This window comes from Oncorhynchus keta, chromosome 31 (genome assembly GCF_023373465.1).
Source record: "Oncorhynchus keta strain PuntledgeMale-10-30-2019 chromosome 31, Oket_V2, whole genome shotgun sequence".
In the NCBI taxonomy this organism is placed as follows: Eukaryota; Metazoa; Chordata; class Actinopteri; order Salmoniformes; family Salmonidae; genus Oncorhynchus; species Oncorhynchus keta.
Genome location: NC_068451.1, coordinates 1694502 through 1712500, shown reverse-complemented (window position 1 = coordinate 1712500; position 17999 = coordinate 1694502). Strand labels below are relative to the sequence as shown.

At 44.8% G+C, this 17999-nt stretch overlaps 1 protein-coding gene across 7 annotated transcripts in view; it reads right to left on the bottom strand.

Annotated features, from left to right (window-relative positions):
* The window catches only part of LOC118364187 (neuroendocrine convertase 1-like), a 153715-nt gene that overhangs the window by 103401 nt on the left and 32315 nt on the right, over nucleotides 1-17999 (bottom strand). For 6 of the 7 annotated variants that reach the window (XM_052489300.1, XM_052489298.1, XM_052489302.1 and 3 more), the window contains one exon: nucleotides 4904-5021. In XM_052489300.1, the coding sequence (XP_052345260.1) occupies nucleotides 4904-5021 (118 nt within the window). Of the gene's footprint in view, nucleotides 1-4903; nucleotides 5022-6105; nucleotides 6249-17999 lie in introns of those variants that run through there. The other variant, XM_052489304.1, reaches the window with a different exon arrangement.

The following is a 17999-nucleotide window of genomic DNA, read 5'->3' as shown; positions in this document are numbered from 1 at the left end:
TATAACATTTAGTTAATAAAGCCACATACAAACTTGGTCTCTATTTTGTTTTCTTGATTAAGGCAGCTCCAAAAATGCAGGTGTTTCAGCTTAGCTCAGTGCTTTCTGTGGTGGTGGGAAAAGCCAGCAGAAAACAGAGCGTTGCGTCGTGATTAGCTCAATGTTCTGTCACTCATGGGGACATAACGTCAAATCCAAGTCTACGGGTAGAATTAGACTATTCTAGCCTCTTGGGTGCTGCCACAGAGTTACATTAGAAGTGCCAATCCAAGAAGGCTCAATGTCATTGGCCACAGATAGAATTACGTCAAATCACGTTATATGTGCAGTAGCTTTGAAAGGACTGATCATGTCAACATCATACTTAAAAAAATCCTAGCTCGCAATCAAGTCGACAATCTACTGACAAATCCTTTTTAATCCTTGTCATATGAAGATAAAAAAACGAAGAGAAAATATATATAAAATAAATAAATAACCTCCGACTGGGAAAATACATTTTGAACGGTCATCCAACTCGGAAATGTAAATCCGGCCTCTTTCTAGAGCTACGACCTGAAGATCAATGCCGTCATCATGATTCGACCTTGTTTTTTCCCCGAGGTCCCAGTTGTTTTGAAAGCACCATAAATCCAGAGAATGCCAGACTTTGATGACAAAACTTGCCCACGAAGGACCGCCGCGCCACCTTCCTGTTCAGCACAACAAGGTGAGTCCAAAAATGTATTGTATGCTGCTGCAAAACATGATGTAATATGCCATGGAGGTATGTATACTGTAGGTAAGAAAGCAATACTAAGTGTATGTTGTGCAGTAAGATATTAGTAGCCCATGTGCTTCACCCTAATAATTTGGTCAATTTACCCCTCTTCATTTTTCCTACTGTTCTGACTTGGTGGCGCACATGTAGCTTATAACCTGTTTTAGAGAAATGTAATCATTGAATATTGTAAGAGGTTTCATTGTCCGCTTATGTGCCCCCTTTATTTATCCTACGGTTCTGACTTGGTGTACAGGGAGAACACTGTAAGAATGGCCCATGTTCTGAATTCTGTCGCTGTACATTTCAAAAGTGCTAAACAAATAGTTACATAGACCACGTCCGTCCTCGCTCGCTCATTAAATGGCATAACCGAAATTATGGATTGCCACTCATGCGCTTGTCGTCCCCTTATGCTGTAGTTTGCACATCTCAATTGTCATTAGAAACCACATTTGTTTAAGCAAGTCAGCCATATCAGCTTCGTTTTTTTAAAGGCGGTAAATGAGGCTGAATGAACTGTTTCCCTGCCGGACAAGGCAACACTGATAGCCAGGTGGAGCAGTGGTAAGATGCTGGGACTGCTGTTGGGACAGCTCTATTTAGGCCCTAGCAGTTTGTGGGCACCGTTTGTCACCGTTTTTCCCCACCAAGATTTTCATGCTAAAATCGCCACTGCAATTATACATGCACGCGCGCGCACACACACTCACACACAAAATGCACATGCGCAGATACACTTCCACTCACACCCAAACACACCTTTCATACACAAATGCACAACTTCCAGAGAGAACCGCATTGACAGAACAACACTGGATACACAGGAGCGTTCCTAGAATAGAATGTATGTGTTACAAAAGTGCATGTGACACCGTTGTCAGGATACCGAACACAGACGTAGACCAACTGTGAGTGAGTAGACAAACACACACTATGAGATCAGATACAGTAGACATACACACACACACACACACACACCACATCTGGTCCTGGCAGGCTACCAACCCTGGGCAGATTACTGACCCTCAATCAATATCCATGTCCACTAGAGGCTGATTAAACAGAACAGATAAAAGAGAGGGAGGGAGAGAGAGAGAGAGACGGAGAGGGTGGGGGAGAGAGAGAGAGAAATATGGAGAGAAAGAGAAGGGGAGAGAAAGGAATACATACAGATTTTAGTCAGGATAAACCTCTCTAGCCTGACCATATGAAACCTGGAATTACCTCACATCCAACAGAGAAAAGTAATTCTTCCACTCTCACGATTCTTTCTTTCTTTGTCTCTCTCTCTACCCTCCATCTTCCCCTGAGAACTGACCTGTCAGTCATTCGTTGCCATGGTTCATCAAAACTGGGGACATAGCCCACCCCTGAACCACAGGGCTGTCAGATTAGCAGTTTAGTGTTTTTAGTCATGAATGTTGTTCTGGAGGCAGGTCTGTAGAGTGCCCACTCGCTGGCATGGCCACAAAGTCATAAAATAGGATTTTAAACCTAACCCTTAACTTAACCCTAACCTTAAACAGACTGCTAACCCTAATGCCTAACCCTAACCTTAAATTAAAGCTGCAAAAGGTAACTTTCTGAGCGACCTGGCCAAATGCACATAGAAATGTGAGTTGTAGATCTGTCATTCGCATTGAAAACAAGTCTAAGAAGCAATATATCTGTTCTATGTATGCTATTTCTATGCTTCCCTTTCTTAAATGTGTTTTTTGTGTCTTTTACTTTCGGTTTTGTACACCAGCTTCAAACAGCTGAAAATACAATATTTTGGCTTATTGAAAATATATTTCACAATGGTTTAGACATTACAATGATTCTCTACACTATGAGTGCTTGTTTTGTAATATAAACTGAAATTAGGCAAATTATTACAATTTTAACAACCAGGAAATGGTGGAGCGATTTCTGCATATTTCATCTTTAAGACCAAATAGCACATTTTTGTTTTCATTCATTTGTATAATATAGCCAATTTTTACTTTGCAGCTGGCCCATATAGCGGAAATCACTCAGTTCTGCCTCCGGTAAGATTCATGAAAATAAAAGTCAACCTGCGTCAGATTGCACACTCAGATTTCAATCAAAACTCACAGCTGTATTGATTGGTTGTTCAGTTCAGCCTTAGGTGTAGGGTTGTGGAGTAAATGATTACATAATGAGTTACATGAAATCTCATTACAAAAAAACTGTAACTGTAAACAGTTACGTTACCGGCAAACATATTGTAATCAGATTACAGAGAATTTTGAAAAAGAGAATTTTGAAAAACTAGATGATGACCTGCTGGATTACTTTTAAATTGAGAAAGGATGTTTGCAAAAAATACATTATGACACCTTTCTCTTTTCTCAATGGCATTCAATTCAATATTGAAAAGAGGCGCAAGTTTAAGTTTGTTCCACCTGAGTGAGTCAAACCACAAGTCAGAGACCACTATGATGACACACCAAATACGTTTGATGGCTCGTTTTGGTCTTCTTCTAATGTCTTATAGGGGGAAAGTAATCCAAAGGCAAGTGAAAGTAATCAGATTACGTTACTGAGTTTGGGTAATCCCCAAAAAGTACGTTACAAATTACAATTTTGGACAGGTAACTAGTAACTGTAATGGATTACATTTAGAAACGAACCTACACAACCTTGTGTGTGTACTTGTTTGTCTGGACATGTGAATATCTGTATGATACACTACATGGCCAAAAGTATGTGGACACCCCTTCAAATGAGTGCATTCAGCTATTTCAGCCACACCCTTTGCTGGCAGGTGCATAAAATCAAGCATAGAGACATGCAATCTCCATAGACAAATATTGGCAGTAGAATGTCCCATACTGAAGAGCTCAGTGACTTTCAACGTGGCACCGTCATAGGATGCCATCTTTCCAACAAGTCAGTTTGTAAAATTTCTGCCCTGCTAGAGCTGCCCCAGTCAACTGTAAGTGTTATTATTGTGAAGTGGAATTGTCTAGGAGCAACAACGGCTCGGCCGCAAAGTGGTAGGCCACACAAGCCCACAGAAAGGGACCGCTGAGTGCGTAGCGTGTAAAAATGTTCTGTCGTCTGTTTCAACACTCACTACTGAGTTCCAATCTTGCCTCTGGAAGTAACGTCAGCATAAGAGCTTTGTGAAATGGGTTTCTATGGCCAAATAGCTGACACAAGCCTAAGTTCACCATGTGCAATGCCAAGCGTTGGCTGGAGTGGTGAAAAGCTCATCGCCATTGGATTCTGGAGTAATGGAAACGAGTTCTCAGGAGTGAACATCTGGCAGTCCGGCGGACAAATCAGGGTTTGGCGAATGCCAGGAGAATGCTGCCTGCCCCACTGCATAATGGTGCCTGACTGCAATAATGGCCTGGGGCTGTTTTCATAGTTCAGGCTATGCCCCTTAGTTCCAGTTAAGGGAAATCTTAACACTACAGCATGCCATGACATTCCAGACAATTCTGCCTTGGGGAAAGCCCTTTCCCGTTTTAGCATGACAGTGTCACCATGCACAAAACAAGGTCCATACAGAAACAGTTTGTTGAGATCGGTGTGGAAGAACTTGACTGGCCTGCACAGAGCCCTGACCCCATCGAACACTTTTGGGACGAATTGGAACACCGACTGCCTAATCACCCAACATCAGTGCCCGACTTCACTAATACTCTTGTGACTGAATGGAAGCAATTCCCCACATCATTTTTTAAAACCTTTATTTAAGTAGGCAAGTCAGTTAAGAACTAATTCTTATTTTCAATGACGGGTTAACTGCCTTGTTCAGGGGCAGAGCAACAGATTTTTGCCATGCCATCTTGCAACCTTTAGGTTACTAGTCCAACGCTTTAAACACTAGGCTACCTGCCACCCCGCAAATGCTCCAACCTCTAGTGGAAAGCCTTCCCAGAAGAGTGGAGGCTATTATTGCATCAAAGGGGGGAGCAACTCTATATTACAGCCCATGATTTTGGAATGAGATGTTCGATGAGCAGATGTCCACATACTTTTGGCTATGTAGTGTACGTGTGTGTGCAAGTGTGTTTGTGTGTTTGTGTGTTTTACTACATCAACTATACTATGCTTCTCAGGCCTCTTGCTGTTCACAGACACACACACACACACACACTAACACACACTCTGGGAGAGACCCACCAGTTCCCACTGCATGGGCCAGAGAGGGTCGTTGAAGGTCAGAGCATGATCCAGTTGGTCTTCAGTCTTCAGTGTCCTGTCGACATCTGGGTAACTTAACTCTGCTTCTCCTGCAACCCTGACAGACAGACAGACAGGAACATATATGAGATGTGGGTATGAATAAGCTCTACAATTTAGTGTTAGCCTATGAGTGAGCTAGCACGCAAGCATTTCACTGCACTTTTAATACATGCTCTAAACTGTTTACATGAGTTTTTTTTAATCCATTGAAATGGGAATATGTACTTATTTTAGCCATTGTGTTTGTGTGTTTGCGTGTGTGTGAATAAGTGCGTGTATTTGTTTTGGTGTATTTATTTTGGTGTATTTATTTTGGTGTGTGTGTGTGTGTGTGTGCGCGCGCGAGTGCGCACGTGCGTGTTTGTGTGTGTTGTTGTTGTTGTGTACTCTTAGACCAGGAAGTCCCTCCTCTCCACCCAGTGGTGAAAGGCCTCCCAGAATTCCCATCTCTCTAGTGATGTGGAATACTGCCACCAGATTACCATAGCATTACCATATCATTACCATAACATTACCACAGCACAGCTTGTGTTGGTGTCTGTGGACATGATATCAGCTCATCAAGAGATTCACCTCACCCCACATATATCACACACACTACCACTCTCTAACTCGCTTTCTCTCTCGTTTGCTCAATCACTCTCTCACTCACTCACTTTCTCTCTCGCTCGCTCAATCACTCTCTCACTCACTGTCTGCCTCTCTCTCATCACTCTCTCCGGCTGCACATCTCTCTCTCTCACATTGATGTGCGATCAGGGTAGGTAGTGAAAATGTATGAAAAAAGAACTGTAATGAAAAATCTATATAGATTTGATCAATAATACATTTCTTCATGTTTTTCCTTCATAAAAAACAAAAAGATTTCCGAACACTGGTACAAAATGATTTGGTACAAAAATGCGCAAGGCCAGCGGAAAGGCAGCCTTGCCGTGTGCCTGCCTTTTCAGTCCTTCAAACACAATGCAAGGCATTGACATGATTTGCGCCTGCGTGTGTCTACCTTTTACTGCCAGCTAACAGACCCCGAAAGGTAGGCATAGTGCTTCGCTGCCTTTCATGTGTCAATATGTCCCTCGCTGGCCTTAGAGCTCACTTCTCTTTCACTCGGTCAGTCTTTCTTTCTATGTTTCACTCACTCCCCTTGCTGTCTCACACACATACACCCTCTCCCTCTTTCCCTTGGCCTCTCCCTTCTCCAGGAGCAGAGAGAGAGCGAGGCATGTCCACGGCTGGAAGCACGTCCCAGTCTGCAGAGAGAGAGAGAGAGAGAGAGAGAGAGAGAGAGGAGGCTCAGGAGCCCTACGTGAGTCTCACCTGCAAACCCACCCACAACCCCCACAAAGCCCATGCACACATATGTGAGTCATCAGACACACAATTACAAAACCAAGCCTATGCAAATACACACAAATACCCACCCACAACCCCCACTCACACAAAGCAGAGAGAACACATACATGCACACATATGCTTAACGTGTGTGGTTCCACACACATATACAGACACACAATTACAAAACCAAGCCTATGCAAATACACACAAATACACAGTCTCCCACTTAAAAGATCACACACCTGTACACACACACATTTAAAAAATCACACACACACACACAAGCTCACACACACACACACACAAACACACACAATCTGCACAAGACCACTGATAATCTCCTCGATCTGGGGCTCCACGCAAGATCTCACCCCGTATCAAATTTTATTTGTCACATATGGTTATATATATGATAACCAACAAGTAATCTATATATACCTAGTGAATGACCTGCATAAAGCCTACCATTAGTATACCAGGGACTCAAATATATTACATGTCCAGGCCCGTCTCTGTCTCTTAGTGATAACTGTGGATGTGGTTCCAGTTTGCCATTTGGATGATCCAGAGGAAGATTGGGAACATGTGGTTCCAGGGACCCTCTGAAAGGAAAGAATAACCATGCTCTCTTGTCTCTGTAGTCCCAAACACACAGCCCGGGCAACGTCTGTTTTCTCTGGACCCACCTCACCTAGAAAATCTTTGGAGGGATTCTGTGTTGCAAAAGCCCCAAAACAACACAGATTAACATACAGTGGGGTCAAAAAAGTATTTAAAGTCAGCCACCAATAATTTGTGTCCTACAATGTTATTTTCTGGAATTTTCCTCATTTTGTCTGTCACAGATGAAAATTACCTCTCTCATCTTTTTAAGTGGGAGAACTTGCACAATTGGTGGCTGACTAAATTCTTTTTTTTGCCCCACTGTAAATACAACATTAATACAACCACAACCATTAAAAGATTCATTATGAAGAAATCACCCCGCCATTTCCTGTTTCTAAAAATGTAGTCGTTCCCCTAATTTTAGTTTATGTGACAAAACAAGCAAGTATAGTGTAGAGAATCATTATACCATCTAAAATATTGTTCCGATATCTAAAATATTCTACCACTGTGAAATATCTTCCATAACCAAAATGATTGTATTTGCAGCTGTTTGAAGAATGATTTTCCTTATAGGAATCGAGAAGTTATTTGAATGTGGAAACAGTTTTTCCATTGTATTTGTTGGTTGCCTATACACTCCGATGCACATTGACAGAATGTGGCAAAGTGTAAACAGAAAACACAGCAACGACCTGGTGCTAATGCTAACTTTCTAATGCTAATATTAGCCCTAATAGAGTGTAGGAGCAGAGGGTGGATGGGACCGGATAGGACACTGGTCTGGGGTCCCCGTTGGGGACGGACCAGGGAACAAAGGAAGCCTTTGATGCCACAGCTATCCCTCCTCATCAGTTCAAAGGGATGTTCTCTCGCTCTCTTTCTCAATCTCTCTTTCTAGCTCTCTCACCCAGGTTAAACACATCGGCCCTAAAAGAAAAATCCCCTCTCCAACCCACCTGCATCACTCACGGCTCTCTCTCTCTCTCTCTCTCTCGACACAGCACCCTCTCCTGTCTCCTCTCTCTCTTTCTCTCATACAGACACGCACGCACGCACGAACACGCACGCACGCACGCACACACGCACACACGCACACACACACACACACACACACGCTCCACTTTTAGATCTGTGCATGACTCCTATTGTAGTCTCTCACACCGTATCTGACATGCACTTGAAGCACAGAGGAGGAGGCTAAAATAAATAACGTTCCATAGGACACTGCCATCTTTCATGTGCTAAAAGCTTCTTGGCTTTGTTTCCCTTTCAATTGTTCAATTAGGCTCAATTTAAAATGAGCTTGTCAAGGACCAACAAGGATGTGTGTGTGTGTGTGTGTGTGTACAATACTGTGTCTGTTCTATATTATCTAGAGTAGACTAATACACACAGGAGAGAGTGTTTAACAGAGTGTGCACTTCACAGGTGCTTCTGAATTCTAATGGGTCACTCGGAACATTTGATATGAAACAAATTAATTTAAAGACGCATCTACACATATCATGAACCATTAATTGTATATGGCTTTTCAAGTCCTGAATAACAATTATAGACAAACCATGCGAGGCTTCGTCATCATTTTTTTTTTGTGTTTTTCAGAGGTTTCATCAACAACAAAAAGCACACTTTAAGAAAACAGACAACACCGACAGATACAACTGGGCTATGCGAGACGCCTGCAGACAGTGAATTCCTCTAATTCACATGTCCACTTGAAAATGTGTCCTCCTTTTGGCTGGAGTGTGTGAATTATTGCCTACTGCTGAATGGACCTGAGTGGGAGGGAAAGGGGAAGCTTGGCACAGGCCCCACAGCCAGGTAGACACACACATAGACCGGTTGAGGATGTGGGGCAGTCAGCCATTCACAGATCTGTATTAAAAACCAGCAACATGCTACAGCTGAGTAGGTAACACTTTTATTTGGGTATATACAGGTACCAACGCGAGTAAGGACTTCATAGCGGCAACCAACAACATCTAGTTGCCAGTGCCATCCTAGAAGACTGAGGTCTTTGGGGTTGCAGTGAATTTGACAGTAACTTACAGGGAGTGAAGAGGGCAAGTAAGTTCCAGTGTTCATATTGCAGTACACCTACTGTAATCTAAAGACAGTATCAAAGCGAGTACTGTGCAATTACAAACAGTACAATACCGCAGAATTGGCTGTATCAAGTCAATACTACTGTAATTGTAATTAATGAATGAATGGCTGGATGAACGGAATTCATTGAGTGGAGATGAAATGTGTATTTCCACTGTGTTTTAGGATCACATGGGATTGGTTCAAGTAGGTTGGCGGCTAGGTCATTTGTATACACATTTCAGCCTACATGAACATGTTGTGTTTTATATCACATGCACTTCTAGAGACCTTAGCAAAGGCTTCCAAACTGGCAGCGGCTACAGGGCAAATCAGACCAAAAAGACGTGGCAAAATGCTCAACGATGAAGACGTGATGCCACTCCAATCTGTCCCTTCTACATTTGAAATTGATGGGGCACTACTCCCACATACCAGTTCAATTGGTACAGCACTCTCACGAACGGGCGCCAAATGTAGCCTCTTTTACAAGGCACGACTGAAAATGTGTGAATGAGACAGAATCAACAATACCATTCACCCACCCAAAATACGGTACTGTAATCTATTCTGTAGGATGGAATTACGGTAACATTCAAAGTACGGCAATTATTTCACCACCAACAACATTTTTCCACAATCACCATCATTTACAGTATGCTGCAGTAAAACGTTTCACAGTATTTTGCTATTGATAATACCCCAAATGGCCGCATAAATTACAGTTCTCCGATACAGTGTAGGTAGGTAGGTCCCTTATTCCTGCCATCAGTGACACCTGCCACGTGTGTGTGTGTGTGTAAGTCTTTCCATAGCAGCGACAACATCTGTATCCCCACAGGGAAAAACAATAAGGAAACTGGGAGAAATGCGCTAGGTTGAGACAGGGTGTTGGCAGGCCAAAATGCACGCACACACACACACACACACACACACACACACACACACACACACACACACACACACACACACACACACACACACACACACACACACACACACACACACACACACACACACACACACACACACACACACCTATGGTGCTCTGTTGGCAAACACCAACCCCAATCCCCTCTGTCCTTCACCGAGCCAGCCACCACAGCTTAGTCAAGTGAGCAATGCTGCCCACTTCCTCATACACACTCATTCTCCTCAGTCTACTCATACACACACACACATACACACACACACACACACACACACACACACACACACACACACACACACACACACACACACACACACACACACACACACACACACACACACACACACACACACACACACACACCTCTGGTGCTCTGTTGGCAAACACCAACCCCAATCCCCTCTGTCCTTCACCGAGCCAGCCACCACAGCTTAGTCAAGTGAGCAATGCTGCCCACCTCCTCATACACACTCATTCTCCTCAGTCTACACACACACACACGCACGCACGCACGCACGCGCACGCACGCACGCACGCACGCACGCACGCACGCATTCTCGCACGCACGCACGCACGCACGCACGCACGCACGCACGCACGCACGCACGCACGCACACACACACACACACACACACACACACACACACACACACACACACACACACACACACACACACACACACACACACACACACACACACACACACACACACACACACACACACAGATAATGGCCATTTGATTGGACGTGTGCCCTTGTACCTCACACCTCCCCTCCCAGAAAGGGCCAGCCAGAACACAGTGATCAATACACATGATAGGGAGCTAATCGCTCTCTGTCAGGACCGGGGCCTGCCAGCTCCTAATGGCACACTCACAGGGGAGCCGTGTGTGTGTGTGTGTCCATGCATGTGTGGCCGTGCCTGTGTGTGTGTCTTAATGGCAGATTCAGAGTCTTTGGGGAGGCTCACTCACGGTTCCGTTCCAGGGACGTGGGCCATTGACCATGCAGTCTGTGACACTGACCTCTCCACAGTCAATGCATTCATCATCCAGCAATGACATGTATGCAGGCACACACACACACACACACACACACACACACACACACACACACACACACACACACACACACACACACACACACACACACACACACACACACACACACACACACACACACACACACACACACACACACACACACACACACACACACACACACACACACACACACATTGTACGGACACACGCATTCGCAAACACACACGCAAATGTAATGTTACTTTTGTGAAATGATTGAACTAAAAGTTGAATTGAGAATACAACACTGTATCACTCTCGTGATTATATCTCCCCTGTTTTCAAGGGGGGTAACATTTGTGGAGGCTCCGCTGAGATAGCTGCTCAGATGTACAGTTTCCACACCCTGGTCGCTGAATTCCGAACCAGCTAAATCTCCACATAACAACGCAGGCAGGCTGCAGTGAGGAAAGTGTTGCTGTTTGGGGGAAGTTGGAAGTTAGTGGTTAAGTACGTGTCAACTGATGCCATTGATCGACCATCATAGACAGTAAGGACCATCTAATTCAGAGTCAACTCCTCCACAGTAAAAGTTCCTCCTGTTCTGTCAGCATGACAAGCGCCTTGGAAGAACTACAGGAAGAGGTAGTCGGAGAATTGCACACCCTGACTAAAGACAAATTACTAGAGATATGTGATTTCCTTGAAATATCAGGCGAACAGAGAAGAGGTGTTAAAGACAAATCCCGCATATCATTAATGACTCGCATTATGATGTTCCTTGAGAGAGAGGAAGTCACAGAGTTAGAAGATGGCGGCATGTCGGAATTGTTGCTACTTAGAGACGAAATGACAGAGATGATCAGTGGCAGAGATAACAAAACAGGGCAAATTGACCATGATATTGAACCAGCCTAGGAACACATCACAGAATAGAGGAACTGAGAACTGTAACAAAACCAAATTGACCATGATAGTGAACCAGCCAGAACACATCACAGAATAGGGCGGGACTGTAACCCCACAACAAGCAGATTACTGCAGCCAAAGCCAGTGATTCTCTGCGTCAGCCCCAACACCATGCCAATCTTCAGGGAGCGTGCCGCTCTCACCCAATGCACAGCCCAGCTCATACTGGCGCAAAGAGTTTAACATTTCTGGTCAGATAGGTGAACCGGGCCAGAAAGAAAAACTGACTTTTTCCAGCCTTGCCCATCAGATTAAAAATTGACTTAACAGAGGCTATCCTGAGGTAGAAATAGTAGACACAGTAGTCAGGGCTATTTCTCCAGGCTCACAGCTATGCAGCTACTTGGAAGGTAAACCCCAGCTAACTCTTCCCACACTTAGATGTATCCTGCGTTCCCACTTCCAAGAGAAGAGTGCAACAGAGCTTTACAAACAGCTAGCTTCAGAAGCACAGCATAGCAAGGAGACCCCTCAAAGCTTCCTGATGCGCATTTTAGATTTGAGCCAAAAAGTACTGTTTGCATCCCAGGAGTCAGAATCAGGGCTTAAGTATGACCCTGCTCTAGTCCAGAGCATGTGTTTACACACAGTCCTTACGGGTCTCCAGAGTGACAGTATCAGGATAGACATGCAGCCTCTCCTGCTAGAGAGCGAAACATTAGATGAGGTTTTGCTAGAGAAGCTTAATTAACATTGCTTGTGCTAATGAGATAGAAAGACGAAACAAAAAGCGGTTTAATGCCCCACAGCCTGCTACAACTGTAAGTGTAGTCCAGTTAGAAGTTACACCATCTGCAAAGTGTCCTGTGAAGGAAGCCAAAACTACGATACCCGCAGAACTGTTAACAGAGTTAGCTGAACTTAAGACAGGTGTAGCTTCTCTAAAAGGTCTCAGAGATTGCTCAGATTAAGGAGACATTACAGCAGCCTGTTTCAGTCACCGCCTTGTGCCTATGCCCCACCCCCAGTTAGGAGGCCAGATAGGGACCCCCAGCCACCTGTTTCCCAGCAGCAGTATTACAGCAACTACAGTCGGTCCCAAGCACTTGACCCTGCACAGCATCAATATGCACCTAACCGGTATACCAACCGCTCTGCTCAAGCTCCAAGGAGGTGTTTTGTCTGCCAGCAGGCCAGAACAGATGCACGCTGCACACACTGCTTCCGATGTGGGAGTGGAGAACATTTTCAAGCTGGATGTAAAATCCGGGGAGCCAGACAATCAAGGGAGGCCCCTTTAAACGGAAACGGGTTACCGCTGAGGGACGAGTGTTAACCGTAGCTACCAAAAAGTCCCAGAAATGTGCAAATTGTGCCAGAGAAGATTCATTTGAGAACCTGAAACAATGTGCATCATGTAAAGAGACACTGTACTGTTCCAAAGTATGTCATAACCAACATTGGACTAAACATAAGGAAAAATGTACTCACCTGAAAATTGACTCTACCAGTGAAAGGTTTTCCTGCAGAGGAAAATGCCCACACCTTACCATCCCTAGCTCAAGGTTGCCACCCCCGTAAGGTCACCTCGCTAGTCGGCAGACAGTGCCTTATTGAGTGTCACCTGAATCGCCACCACCTCCAAGCTCTATGGGACACAGGCTCTCAGGTATCGGTCATTGATGAACGATGGAAAGAGGAATCTCTCTGAGAGATGTTTCAGAAATCCTGAACTCACCTGATGATCTAAGGTTGACTGCAGCAAATGGGACTGAAATGCCGTAACTAGGATGGATTGAAACAACTTTTCGGCTGGCCTCTGAAACTGACCAAACAAAGGAACTGATCATCCCAGTGCTGGTAATGAAAGGCTGTCACCTATCTCATCCCATCATAGGTTTCAATGTTATCGAGCACATCCTGACAATGACCGAAAAGACTAAACGATACAGTACAGTGAAAACAGCTTTCCCAAGCCTCAAAAGAAACAGGGTGAGAGCTTTTATACAGGCTGTTAGCGCAGAACAGACAGATGAATATGCAGTGAAAACCAAGAAAGAGAAGGTTTCTGTACCAAAACACAGTAGCATTCAGATTGAGTGCCGTGTAGCTTCCCAGCCTTTCAAAGATGACATGACAATGCTTTTCCAGCCAGACCTGAACCCGCAGTGGTCAGACGACCTTGAGTTCTTTGACACACTAGTCAGAGTCAGGAAAGGTGTTTTTCCAGTTATCCTGCTTGATGTCTCTAAACCCACTGACCACGACATTGCCCTGCTAGGACGCACAATAATCGGTACAGTACAAACCATTATGACTGTGTTACCTGCCCAAGTCTTTGAAAAAACTGTCACCTCAGCCACAGTGAATCACACCAGCGTTCGAACCCCATGTACTGCTACTGAACAGTGGGATCCACCAGTAGTTTTAACTCACCTAACCGAAGAGCAGAGAGAGGTTGTTAGGCAAATGCTTAGAGAAGAGTGTCACTCCAGATCAGACAATGACATTGGCTGCATTGAACGATTGAAAATGACTATTTCTCTAAAAGACTCTGAACCAGTAAAGCGCACATACATGTCAGTGCCCAGGCCACTGTATCAGGAGATGAAGGGTTACCTTTATGACCTCATAGTCCAGGGCTGGGTTAGGAAGTCAAACTCTTCATATTCTTCACCTGTCGTGTGCGTTCGTAAGAAGGACGGGACCCTCCGGTTGTGTATAGATTACAGAGACCTGAACAGAAAGACACATCCCGACCGCCAGCCCATCCCTCGGGTCCAAGACATCATGGACAGTTTAGGTGGCAATTCCTGGTTCTCCCTCTTAGATCAGGGGAAAGTGTATCACCAGGGGTTCATCTCTGAAGAAAGCAGACCACTGACAGCATTTGTGACCCCGTGGGGACTCTATGAGTGGATACGTATGCCATTCGGCCTCATGAACGCTCCTGCAGCTTTTCAGCGGTGTATGGAGGAGTGTTTGGAAGGGCTCCGGGATAACATCTGCATTCCTTATCTGGACGACACGCTAGTTTTCAGTAAAACATTCGACAGCCATGTGAATGATGTGCGAAAAGTTTTGCAGCGTCTCAGAGAGTATGGCATTAAACTCAAACCAAGTAAGTGTGATCTCTTTAAACCCCAGGTCCGTTATTTGGGCAGAATAGTGTCTGCAGAGGGCAGCCGAGTTGACCCAGCCGATTTTGAAGCAGTAAGAGCATTGAAAGAAATCAGACCAGAGACTGTGGGCCAGCTCAGAAAAATGCTTGGTTTACTCACTTACTACAGACAGTACATCAAAGACTTTTCTAGGAGTGCCAGCTGCCTGTATGACCTCCTGAAAGCAGATTCAGACAAATTACCTGACCACCCACAGAAAACAAAAACAAAGAAAGTAAGTCATGTGGTGCCCTCAAACAAGCCAATCCTGTGGACTGACCAGCATCAACAGGCACTTGAACAGCTGATTGAGTGTTTGCTTCACCCACCAGTTTTAGGTTTCCCTGATTTCACTCAGCCATTTGTTGTACACACTGATGCGTCACACCAAGGCTTGGGAGCAGTTCTTTATCAAAAGCAAGAGGGGAAGCTTAGGGTCATTGCTTATGGCTCTCGAACCTTAACAGCAGCTGAGAATAACTATCACTACCACTCGAGCAAGCTAGAATTTCTAGCTCTAAAATGGGCAATCACTGATAAGTTCCATGATTATTTGTACTATGCTCCAACCTTCACTGTATACAGCGATAACAACCCGCTCTGCTACATTCTGTCGACTGCAAAACTGAACGCAACCACTTCCAGGTGGGTTGCAGACTTGGCTGATTTCCACTTTACAATAAAGTACAGGCCAGGCAGAGAGAACGGTGATGCAGATGCTTTGTCAAGGATGCCACTGGATGTAGAGTCACTGATGAGAGAATGTTCTGAGGAGCTTCCACCAGACACCATCGCCGCCACGATACAAGCAGTTGAGGTACAGAAAGAGGCTGTTGTACCTTGGTCATTTTCAGCTGCATCGATGTCAGTATCAGCTGAAGAGGAGACAACCACTGCAACAACCAGCTCGATCCCAAAAGATGGGATAAGAGAAGCACAATAATCTGATCCGGTCATCCGTCCTGTGCTCAATTTCAAACTGTCTGGTTCCAAACCGCCAGTTAAAGAGCAAAATAAATTCAGTCCAAAGACAAAATGCCTATTCAGAGAATGGGACAAATTGACAATAGACAGTGATGGCATTCTGTACAGAATCACTACAGCCCACAAGCAGTTAGTTCTACCAGAGCAGTACAAAGGTAAAGTGATTTTGAGTTGCACAATAACATGGGACACCAAGGTACTGAACGCACTGTATCACTAGTACGTGACCGCTTCTTCTGGCCATATATGCAATCTGACATCGAGCACTATGTGACTAAAACTTGTAGCTGTGTCAAGCAGAAAAAGACAGCCCATGAAACAAGAGCTCCTCTGACAAACATTGTGACAACACAGCCATTTGAACTGGTATGTATTGACTTCCTTCATCTCGACAGATGCAAAGGGGGATATGAGTACATCCTCGTGATTGTTGATCATTTGACACGTTTCACTCAAGCCTACGCCACCACATCAAAGTCAGGTAAAACTGCTGCAAATCTCATCTTCAATGACTTTGCCCTGAAGTTTGGGTTCCCGTCCCGCATCCACCATGACCAAAGGGGGAGAATTTGAAAATCAGTTGTTCCATCAGTTAAAGAAACTCAGTGGCATGGCGGGGTCCAGGACAACACCCTATCACCCGATGGGAAACGGTCAAGAGGAACGCATGAACAGAACATTGTTGCAAATGTTAAAGACACAAAAGTCAAATTGGAAGGAGTCTGAACAAATTGGTTTATGCCTATAACTGCACCCGTTGCGAAGGGACTGGCTATTCACCATTTTATCTTCTGTTTGGGAGATCACCCAGGCTTCCAGTTGATATGCTCTTTGGATTGTGCGCAGAGGCAGGTTCCAGTAACCAGCGAGAATACGTGGAGAACTGGAAATGAGGGATGGAAGACGCATACGCCATTGCAAATGAAAATGCTCAGAAAGCCACTGAAAGAAGTAAGAAGTACTATGACACTAAAGTTAGGAGTTCAGTGCTACAGCCTGGCGAGCGAGTTCTGATTAAAAACCTGACACCAAGAGGAGGACCAGGAAAACTCCGTAACTATTGGGAAGATACAATTCACACAGTGGTGAGACAAATGGGTTCAGACCTGCTGATTTATGAATTGAGACCAGAAAAGGGTAGGGGACGCTCCAGGGTCCTGCACAGAAATCTGCTCATGTCCTGTGACCACTTACCTTTTGAGACACAACCAGAAATGACCAAAGTGGACAAAAGTCAGAAAACGAGGAGACACCAGCCTGCATCACAGACTCTAGATTCTGATGAAGACAGTGGGGATGAATATGACCTTCATCATGAGCCGCTACAGGTTCCCACATCTCCTACAGCACCTGAGGAGAGGAATGCTGAACCAGCGAGAGAGTGGGAACACAGGCCCCCAACAGTGAAACAGACAGTTGCAGTGCCAGTCCCTGATTCGCTACCAGCACAGCCTCTTGTTGAAAAGCGGCTGGAGGAGACAACAACAGTTAAAGACTTGCCTGCTGAAAATGTGCCTGATGATCATCCACCAAGTGCCTTTCCTTCATATACTGATGCTGCTGAACCTGAGGAACCAGCCTACCAGCTGCCACAAAGAGAGAGACACCCTCCAAGACGTATCACCTATGATCAGCTTGGTATCCCTTCCTGCTACAGTATCCAGCCACAGCCACAGTTGTTCCCTGTCTACTCTGCACCAGGACTGGTTCCATGGCTGCCATCACTACAGCAATGTTACTTTCAGCCACCTTACATGTATAGGCTTCAGCAAACATGAGGCTACAGAGTTGACATGTTTGACCATGGACTACTGTCTGATTTCACAGACTTTGAAAAGAGACAATTTGCAGACTATGCATATAGATCATTAAAATTGATGGACTGTTGATCAATAGTATGAGAAAATACTGCTTATGTTATATAGCTGGTCAACAGATATGGACTGTGAATATAACTTGTTAGTTATATTTGAACTGTGACCCTTGACCTCTGCTC